The 10,894-nt window shown below is 39.8% G+C and overlaps 1 protein-coding gene across 2 annotated transcripts in view; it reads left to right on the forward strand.

Annotated features, from left to right (window-relative positions):
• The window catches only part of prdm6 (PR domain containing 6), a 70,550-nt gene extending 60,762 nt beyond the window's left edge, over window positions 1-9,788 (forward strand). Inside the window, exons 5-7 of one of the 2 annotated variants that reach the window (XM_036213756.1) lie at window positions 5,225-5,396; window positions 8,583-9,372; window positions 9,452-9,788. In XM_036213756.1, coding sequence (XP_036069649.1) covers window positions 5,225-5,339 — 115 coding nt within the window. In that variant the 3' untranslated portion in view covers window positions 5,340-5,396; window positions 8,583-9,372; window positions 9,452-9,788. Of the gene's footprint in view, window positions 1-5,224; window positions 5,397-8,582; window positions 9,373-9,451 lie in introns of those variants that run through there. The other variant, XM_036213757.1, reaches the window with a different exon arrangement.
• The last annotated feature ends 1,106 nt before the right edge of the window (window positions 9,789-10,894 follow it).

Genomic DNA, 10,894 nt, shown 5'->3' on the forward strand with positions numbered 1-10,894 from the left:
TTACTGACTGATGTGCACAAGATTGTAACTGGTGCAAATCAGTTTCTATCCAGAAATTTCTTTTATTCAATTTTTTGGAAAAAGAATGTTCTGATTAGTAGCTGGTGCACATCAGATAGTAAGTGAAAAAAAATGTTTTCTAGAACTTGAAGTAAAAAAAAAAAATTCTAAAAAATATTATCTGTTACACACCAGATTTTTTTTAATTCCATTTTTTTGAAAAGAAAAAATTGTTCTTCAATTTTTTTGAATTACAGTTTTTTTCGTCAATGTCCCTTTAGAGGCTCCGTACCTTGGGGAGTAATACACACAATCGATATTTTTGAAAACATGTTTTCTAAATGTTCAAATGGCCATTTGGTTGATCCGGCAGGTAAAGGGTTAAAGATGACGTAGATGATTAGAAGAAAACAAAAGCAGGACAAATGAAACCCTCATAGAAAACCCTGAAGGAACTTGAATTCTGTGATTTGAGGTTTAAATCAAAGAAAAGTTTTTCTTTAAACTCAAATGTTTACATGTTGTGTAACAGTAGTGTTGTGATCAGTGGTTTCAATGGAAAAACTAGAGATGTTTTAAGAGAAAGAATGGGATTTAATTCAGCAGAATTCAAGAGAAGGACACTGATGTGTGTTCCGTTTTATATTTCCCACAGAAAGTCTGCAGCTTGCTTAGTTACTTTTCCTGATCAAATCGTTAATGTTAAATTCATTTATGAGAAGGATAATCTGTTGAAGTTAGAGGATGGTCATCGTAAGAATGAAGAAAAATTTTAGCAGCAGCACAGACTTCAGCTGTGGATCCAGATGAGCTGCAGCCTCCTTCAGAACCTGATGAAGACTCTGATGAAGAGGATCAGCTTCCTCACTTTCCTTCAGTGAACTAAAAGACAAGCAGGATCCAGGTTTGACGGAATCCAGTCATGCTAGTTTGTTGATGTGAATCCTTCTTTAGATGGTTTTCTCAATGTTTCTACTGTTTGTAGTTGTAACCTTACAGTTCAACTGTTCACCGCATATGCTTTTATTTTGAAAACAATATATATATATATATATATATTGGGTTTTGTATTTTCTTTTTGGTTCTGTGTATTTTTGTCAAAGTGAGTGTCTTTTTTTCAGTAAAGTCTTATGGAGTTTCATCCAAACATTAATAGAGTTTAATATTATGCTCTAGATGACATTTTTTGATTACTTTCACGTGATCTTTTCTTTTTCTTAATATCTTTTACAGGGATTTAAAGATAAAATGTGATTTATTTAGCAGAATTATTTTTATTATTTTTTTTAGTTATTTTTCTAAAATCGAATGAGTAATTTTGTCTGACTTAAGTCTTATCCCTCAGAGGAGATTTTGGAAACATAGGCTTCAGATCAACTTGAAACATGACTTTTTAAGACATGTAGGTTGCGTATTTTTGGTTGAAAACTTCCTAATCGTAATTTAAACACTACTGGGAACATTTTTTTAACTAAAAAAATGTCATAGGGGGACTTTAAGTGTCATTGTTTGTTTCAAAAGCAAAGTGACTTATTGTGTCATGAAGGTAAACCTGAGATGTGACTGTATAAGAGAAGTGGACACATCCAAAAAGGATTTACTTTCAGCTCCAACCAAATGAAGTCGATTCAGTTGCCATTTTTTCATGAAACACGTTGCCATGTTGGAGCCAGATGTCGTCAGTAAGCAGCGATTGGTCAAAAAACATGGTAAACATTTGGGCATGGGGTCACCTCATACTTTCAATGAGACATCTGATTGGTCAGTTTAGAACTTGAATTACTTGTGATAAAAAAGGAAAAAATAAGGATCATCAAGATAAAAAAAAAGTTGGTTAAAAATGTATCAAACATGGAATGACTGAGTAAAGGGATTTTGGTTTCTTGGAACCAGCAGGAACTTCCTGTTTGAATCGCTAGGGAGGAGGGGTCACTCAGTCCAGTTCTCATATAGAGTCAATGGTTGTGACTTTGAAAGACACTCCATTCGTGCGTTTGTGCTCCCAGCAGGCCTTCCGTTTCCATCAGTCTGTGTTTGAAAACAGTCTGCACTTGTTAGTCTCCTGTTCTTTCATGCTGTACAGAGCAGATTAAGATAAGAGGTGATCTTAAACTTCACTGATCCTTGAGGAAAACTGATTAAAGCTGCTCTGTCGTCTTGTCAGGACAAGCTGCTCAACATTATTTTTCCCCTGCTGAGAGGAGAGGGAGACGGCTGCTGGTCGATGCTCCACTCGGGCTCTTTGTTCTGCAGGAGGACCTTCTTGTTGTGTGTCCTGCTGGATAAGTTGTTGTGACAGAGGAGCTTCAGAGGAGCTTTGATGTCTGCAGTTTGTTCAATATTCAAACACAAAAAAACAGCAGGAACGTTCACCAGAGGCAAGGATTTGTTCGTTTTTTTCTCATTTTAGGAGAATTTAAAAAAAAAAATGAAGCTTCAAACCATTAAATCCTCAAACTCCCATCATCATTTGATCTATTTTAAAAGTGTATCCAGCTGTTTTTTTATAATATGATTATGCAGTTTTTAGCCAAAATAACAAAAAATGTGTCATTTAGGACATAATTTCTGCAGAGCAGCAGGGGTTCATTAAAAATTCACCTCTGAGTTGAGAGTATGATTAAGCGTGTTTGAGATGACCAAGGCGGACCCGGCGCTGCGCAGATCGCCTGCAGCGCGGTGCATGCTGGTTAGTTTCTGTCACCGACGTCAAATGTGCGCCGTCACGAAGTATCGCGGTAAAAGGGGCGGGTTCAAGGCGCCTTCCTAAACCAGTGCAGCCAGAAAATAGGTACTGCGCTGGCTTCAAGCCAAAACAATGGATTGTGGGAAACTGTGTCCTGAAAGTTCTAGTAGTTCGGCGTGACGCTGATCAGGAATATCTGGACATCGGTGTATTTTTTTACTCTTTCTGGAAGGTAGTGAATCACTGATAAAAAAATAAACAAGATTTCAAATCATCTGTTGCTATGTGTGTTACTGTTGTCTTTAAAAGTAACTTTAATTTATATTTTCTTTATTTATCTGGGACAGTGCACATAAAATTCATCCAGCGTCTAGTTTTATTTTTTATCTGTGTTACTCTGACCGATGTTAAAAATAATATAAAGACATAACATCACAGATCATACTAAGGAGAAGTGGCATATTAAAATTCAACCGAATGTTTAAGACAAACCCTTACTCCTTGTTCTCGTACAGTCTCGTCGTTTGCCTTCATCTCAGGCGCCTTTCCCCGCCCCCTCGCCGACGATGCAGGCGAGGCACAGGGTCATCTCAAACACACCTATTGTTTTCACCGAGCAATCCTGCGTCCCCTTTCATGTCATCCATTACTTGAGAGTTCTCAGTTCACAATAATTGTGTGTCATTTGTTATTTACTGGAGGGATTTAGGCTAGTTTAGATTCTATTTTAGCAACAGGCTAATGTTTTTGACTAATTTAGTTTACTGAGTAATTTTAGGCTATTTTGGAGATTAGCTAGTGTTGAAGCAACGTGTTAGTTTTTTTTTTTTTGCTAATATAGACATCCACTGAGATTTTTAGCTAATTATCTACTGATGATGGGCTAATTTAGATTTTATTTTCTTTTTTATCAACAGGCTACCGTTTTAGACTAATTTAGTTTACTAGGGAATTTTAGGGTATTTTGAAATTTAACGAGCATTAAGCAACGAGCTAGCTTTTTTTGGCTTCTTTGGAATTCAGCTCATATTTTAGCAACGCTAAATATTTTGCATTGGCATGTATTCAAGATTTTTAAGCAATTTTACTACAAGTTTTTTCAGAAATGTAGGTAAACTTCAGCAGTCTTTCATAGTTCTTCAACAGATTTTCCAGTGTTTTAGCAAACTTAACATTTTGCAAATATCTTTTGCATTTTCAGCAAATCCCTTCCTCAATTAAAGTAAATTGCATCACCAATTTTAGCAAAGATTTAGCATCTTTAGCGATGACTTTCATTAACACTAGCATTTATGCAGATAATGCAACTTTTCTAGTTTTCTTTGTATATGTCGTCCATCATCAGAAAAATACACAAGAACATGTTAAAAACACCAAAAACTCGATTTTCATTAGTGTTTTTTTGACACCTTCCTGTCCAGTCCTTCATTGCAGTTAGTTAAGTTTGAGAAAAACCAAAATAATTTAACTTAAAGACGTCTAATTGTTTTAAATAAAATAATGTTTTAATTTGATTATTGGTTTAAGCATAAAAAAAATGTACAAATCTCTTATTTTTAAAAACCCAGTATTTCTCTGGGATCAATTTAAAGACAATCTTTTAGTTACTTTCTTTTTATGGTAACATCTGTAGCTGTTAAAGAAGAATGAGTTTGATTGTGTGAGCATGTATATAATTTAAAACGATCATGTTCTTTCTTTTCTAAATGTTCAGTATTTTAAAGAACTGTTTCCCTTTTCCCTTCAGAAACCAAAAACAGTCACAGTATCTGTCATCTTGGGTTATGTTAGCTTAAATGTCACATTTTTGTTGTATCTTGGACATCTTTAAAAATCTGAATCAAAGTTTTCTTCCCTGACGATCTGCAGACCTGAGCTGCAGCAGAAACACTTCTCCCTCTCGATTTCATTCCCCTGTTTGGACCGAGCCCAAAAAAACCATCAGAACCAGAACCCACTCTGACCCTTTTGCCCAGCAGAGTGTGGGTTCTGTTTCTGGGCTGTTGGGTCCAATCTCTCAACAGAGCTTTGTGTTAGAGCGCACACACACACACACCCATTTAAATGCCCCCCCCCTGCAGCTCACACTAAAAGCTCCGTCTCTTCTGTGCTGCTATTGAAAGTGACAGAGACGCTGCCTTATCAGGCCTGGACACATGTGTGTGTCAGAGTGTGTTAATGTGTGTGTCAATGTGTGTTAATGTGTGTGGGATGGGAAGGCCCCGCTCGGCCCCCTGATAGATTATTGACAGGTGGACTCTGAGCGTAATTTATTGGTCAGGTTGTGAAGATCAGGGCAACAATTACAGTTGCTGCTCCGCTGGACCTCACACACACTTTGTTCTGTCACTGGACATTATAGTTAACGAATAGGTGTGTGTGTGTGTTTGCTCGTCCTTGTTTGAGGATGTGTGTTTTGTCTGTGTGTGTACTTTTTCCTCAGCAGAACTGTTTTTCTGACTTTTCAGCCAGATTTCTCTCTGATCTGTTTCTTGTGTTTTTTCCTGTGTGTGTTGTTGTTGTGTGTGTGTGTGTTAGGTGCGAGCGTTGCGACCGCAGCTTCACACAGGCCACTCAGCTCAGCCGCCATCAACGACTTCCCAACGAGTGCAAACCGATGAACGAGAGCAGCGAGTCCATCGAGGTGGATTAACCCCCCCCCCCCCAACCACTAGTGTCAGCTCCACCTGAAAACATCTAGAAACAGTTTGTGAGTCCGCAAACACACTGTTGTCTCCACCAGCTTCCGTAAAAGCACACAAGAGAACGCCGTGGCTCCTTCTGTCTCCCTAATTTTCACATCAAAATTGTAGTATTTCTAACCCCCCCCTCTAAAAAAGCCATTTGTGTTAGCTTCTTAATGACCAAAACCTAACAAGAGCTGCTGAGTCCATATTCATGTGTAGAAAAATACACTTTATTTATGTTTTTGAGTCCTTTAAACCGTTCTTTTATAACATGTAGCTTTCTCATTAAAGGGTAACCAAACTCTAAATCAACTTTTTTTTGACTGTTGACTTTTATAAATGGGGCTTTAAAAGTGCTGTCTGTTGGTCATTGCCAATTTTCTTTACAATTTATAATAAACTTGTTTAATTGCTGAAATTAGTCTAAAACGGCCTGTGTGCTGCCCCCTACAGGTTGAAATGTGGTATTACAGTGGAATTTTGTGATTGGTCCACTGGTGTGAGTCCAAGAAGTTTCCCGTCATCATGCTCTGAGCTCCAGTATAAAACCCCGCCCATCTTTGAACACTCGACACAATCGGGGGTTGAAGCTCACCACGCGATCGTTTGAGCTTTTCCCGCGATAGAGTGTCGGAGCTAATCAGCTACGTTGGTCTCTCGAGCTAATGCCGAGAGTGCTGGAGCTCACGCCAAGAACAGCTGAGCTTTCTCCACGATGTTGACGCTGAGAGTAACGGAGGTCGCTTTGCTACGCCGAGAACAGTGGAGCTTGCTTGTTTCCTAAACCGACTCTTGGAAAGCTGCATGACCGGCAGACAAAGAGCGGCTGTGGGATGGGGAGGCAGCCTGCCTGGACCTCCTGAACATTATCATTTGTATTTATTTATTTTATTTTCATTGACTAAATAATAATAAGATACTTTAGTTCCTTCAAGCTAAACTCACTGTCAATCACATATCCAGACCACACCTCCTCTGGTCAGCCCGCCTCCCCTAGCCACGCCCCCTTTTTACATTTTTCAAATCTAGGCTGAGGGTGGAACCAGCCTCCAACTGTCCTGTTTGGTTACCCTTTAAATATTTGCAGTATTTAAATTATAAGAGGATTATATTTTTCTACAAGTAACTTTTAATTATTTTACTTTTTACTATCCAAGTTCTTTCAAAATAAAATCTAGCTTGTGTCAAACGAGATCCTCCTGCTGCTACAGATTTAGTTGAACTTAACCCTTTAACATCGGAGCACCAGAGTGTTTATGTTATTTGATTTACTGTAGCTTTTCAACCGTTAACATTATAATTCCAGCAGATTCTGAAGGAGAAGAGTGACGAATCCAAAACAAGCTAAATGACAGAAGAAAAGCGTTTTGTAGGTCTAAAGTGATTTCAGGAATTTTAAAGTAAATTAGGTTTTTCTTTATTCCTCAATCCTTTAGGATTCATTAAAACTACAAGAACTTTATTTCGAAAGCGATCATAAAAATAGCAGCACTTTAAGTCTTGTAATATGAAATTTAACCTTTTTTATTTTTTTGTGCGTGCTGTTTTTTCTCTAAGAAGAAAGGAAAATTGGAACATTCTCAGCCAGTAAAGCCAAGTGGGCCCATATGGTTTAAAAGTAGCAGAAAATGTGGGTCCCGAATAGGTTTGTCCACAGTTTCCGTGGTGCCCCCACCTGTGTTTGCACACATTGACTTAAGTGGACTCTTAGTAGGTAGGCTCGCTACGGTAGGCAGCCGCCCAGTGTACAGCAGAGCTCACTATAGCGGAGCTTGCTAGCTCAATACAGAGAAGCTCACTAACTCGATAAAGCAGAACTCGCTAGCATGCTACAGTGGAGCTTCCTAGCATGCTACAGTGGACCTCGCTAGCATGCTACAGTGGAGCTTTCAAGGATGCTACAGTGGAGCTTGCAAGCATGCTACCACGGAGCGCGCTAGCATCCTACAGTGGAGCTCAGTAGCATGCTATAGTGGAGCTTGCTAGCATGCTACAGTGGAACTTACTAGCATGCTACAGTGGAGCTTGCTAGCATGCTAAAGTGGAGCTTGCTAGCGTGCTACAGTGGAGCTTGCTAGCATGCTACATTGGAGCTTGCTAGAATGCTAGAGTGGAGCTTGCTAGCGTTCTAGAGTGGAGCTTGCTAGCGTGCTACAGTGGAGCTTGCTAGCGTGCTAAAGTGGAGCTTGCTAGCGTGCTACAGTGGAGCTTGCTAGCGTTCTACAGTAGAGCTTGCTAGTATGCAACAGAAGAGCTTACTAGCATGCTACAGTGGACCTCGCTAGCATGCTACAGTGGAGCTTTCTAGGATGCTACAGTGGAGCTTGCTAGCATGCTACAGTGGCGCCCCTAGCATGCTACAGTGGAGCTGTCTTGCATGCTGAAGTGGAGGTTGCAAGCATGCTACCAAGGAGCGCGCTAGCATCCTACAGTGGAGCTCAGTAGCATGCTACAGTGGAGCTTGCTAGCATGCTACAGTGGAACTTACTAGCATGCTACAGTGGAGCTTGCTAGCATGCTACAGTGGAGCTTGCTAGCGTGCTACAGTGGAGCTTGCTAGTATCCAACAGAAGAGCTTACTAGCATGCTACATTGGAGCTTGCTTGCATGCTACAGTGGAGCTCGCTAGCATGCTACGCCGTCCACCAAGCAGCTAGCTAGCATAGTGAGCTATCCCACCGAATTCCCACTTAAGCCAATGAGGCCAAACACAGGTGGGACCACCACAGAAACTGTGGACAAACCCCTTCTGGGTCCACATTTTCTGCCCACTTTTAAACCATATGGGGTCCGCTTGGCTTTGCTGGCTGGGTTTAACTCAACAGACAACAAAATACAAAACATTGTGTTCATAAAAAAACTAATACTGGAATAATAAAGCAAAGAATTAAACAGACACTAAACCAAAACAGGAATGACTTGTTTCCCAGTGATCGGCTGCTAGATTTTGATGTATAAGAGATCCATTACAGCTCATCTGCATATGTTATTTATAAAACCTTTTCCATTCATTAAAGCTGAATTTGGGCATCAGTGTGTGTTACAGACGATGTGAGGCCTCACACTGATGGAACAGAACATGAGCGCCCCTTCCCCACTGCAGCTCCTGCTGACCTCATATTTGACCTCACAGTCCTTCAGGGACTCTGGGCATGATAAGAAAATGCTTCCTGAATGTTCTTTCCTGATAGGCGACCTTTTATTTTCAGTATAAAGAGGGGGATGGAGGTTAGAGAGGGCCTCATCTGTGTCTGCGAGGACTGATCTAGAGGATATTTTCAGATGGAGCTGACAAATGTAAACCCGACTGAGCGACTGAGAAAGACGTCACCTGGACTTCTTCCTCGCTGAACCAAACCAAAGATCCTTCTTCCAGCGGAGGAGCTGAACTTCCAGGTGGAGGAGTTGGAGGAACTCTCTGACTTTTGGAGACTTCTCAACTTGTTTTCTTCCAAAGAAACTTTTCTCTGATTTTGACAAAACTGTTGATATACCAAAAAAGGTCAGAATGTAGCTTTACTGCGCAGTTTCATTCATTCTCTTTGCAACTTTGAAGCCAAAGGAGACAAACCAAAGCAGACTGAGAGCGTCTGAAGGTGACTTTGAATAAATTAAAGATGTGTTGAAAAAAAAAAAAAAAAAGAGCAAGACATAAATTCTATTTATCTTGTTGACCATGTCATGCCGCAAGCACTTTTGTTTTTCAATGTTCATGAGGTCATTTTGCAGCTCGGCGGACATGAGGATGAGAAGAGCCTGTGATTTCTTATAGAAACAGTTCCCCGTGTTGACCATGACTCTGACTCAGCATGTGGTTGACGTCCTCTTTCTCTACTCATGTTTTTATCTTTGATGTTCAGCTCTCTGAAGGGGCAGAGGTTTAACCAGCACTCCTCCACCTCCTCGTGATGAAGATGGTTCATCCTCACACGTGTAAATACTTCTGTGTCCATAGGAATGAGGGTTAAAAACTCAGTTATTCCACCAACGCCTGATCAGGTTTGTGCCTGAAATTTCAAAAGCTTTAAGAAGAATGATCCTATTGAACCAATGAGAGCTTTACCTGCTCGTTCCAAAGACCAGCAGAGGGATGGAACTCCAGATCTGTGTCCTGAAAGTCCAGCTGAAACATCACGGCGGTCCTGAAACAGCTCCGTACTCCTTGGAGTGAGACTGGACCAAAAATGGATCTGAAAACTGAATGTTTCTGACCTGCAGCTGAGCTTCACTGCTGGATCTTTCTGGATCGGCAGAACAGAACCAAACGGGCTGAAGAAGTCAGGACCGGGTTTTGACTCGTCCTTGTTTGCATGATTTCCTGACTCCCTCTTTTGTAATGAATGTACAGAATGAAACCTGAAACCAAAAAGACATCGTTCCTCTGGAAATAAAGCTGAAAAAAGTTTTTAATCTTATCAGAAACAATCTGTGCTTTTTCTTCTCCAGCTTTTGTCCAATGAAGTCTTTTACAAGCATGATTACGGTATTAAGAGCATTCCGTTTTGAGCCCAGATCAGAGGTCGGCAACTTTTAACAGTTAAAGAGTCATCTGGACTTGTTTTCTACTGATCAAAACTTAGAAGGAGCTGCATAGTCTTACTTTAGCCTTTATGAAATTTGGATTTACATTCATGACCTTCTGTTTTTTTTTATTAATAAATATCAATTATGTCTATGTTTTGGCATGTACAAAAGCAAAAATATAAAAAGAACCTAGCATCTCTCATAAATGTGATTTTTTTAAACTTCTTTTCAAAATAAAATATGCTCTGTGCCAAACAGGATCATCTCAGTACAGCTCTGATCAGCTAGTAACCAATGTTGTGCAGCATAAGATAATATGTGCTTTTAACTCCTAAAAGATCAAACTTTTTACCAAAGTTTTGTTTTATATATAAAATCTGTTCATTCTGGAGGTAGAGTTGATCAAACAAGACGTCTTCAGGTCAACAGGATGTAAAAACCTACATAGTTTATCATGTATGTGAACCTCAGACATCAATTTACACATCTAAATAATCTAAATTAAATTAATTATAATTAAGTAATCCTTACTTTAAAAATTGCTATTTCTCTTTTATTTATTTATTTTGTTCTTTTCCCCTCTTTATCCCCGGCAGTCTTACTCTGCTGGGTTTTGTTATTTTAGTTGGGGTTGGATCTTGGTAGTCTTAGTTTTCAGGCTTTGTTTATTTGTTTTCTTTAGGTAGTTTTGGTTAGACAGACACTAACAGGAGCTGCTGACTCTGACGGTCGACATGTCTGGGTCAGCAGTCTCCATGGTTTATTTTATGTTTGTCCGAGGAGCCACCATGGAGAGATAAAAGAGACACGTGGATCTGGAGCTGCAGGTCGCATGGGGTAATCCCACCCCCAATCCCCATCATCCTTCTGTTTACACTCTCTCTTGCTTTCTTCTAGCTCCTCCCAACCAAACATTATTAGTGCAAAATGTTGAGCAATATTGGAGCTATCCATCCGTCCAGTTGTGATCCAGATTCCAGCTCAAACAAAGACGTTC

This window comes from Oryzias melastigma, linkage group LG9, assembly GCF_002922805.2.
Source record: "Oryzias melastigma strain HK-1 linkage group LG9, ASM292280v2, whole genome shotgun sequence".
In the NCBI taxonomy this organism is placed as follows: domain Eukaryota; kingdom Metazoa; phylum Chordata; class Actinopteri; order Beloniformes; family Adrianichthyidae; genus Oryzias; species Oryzias melastigma.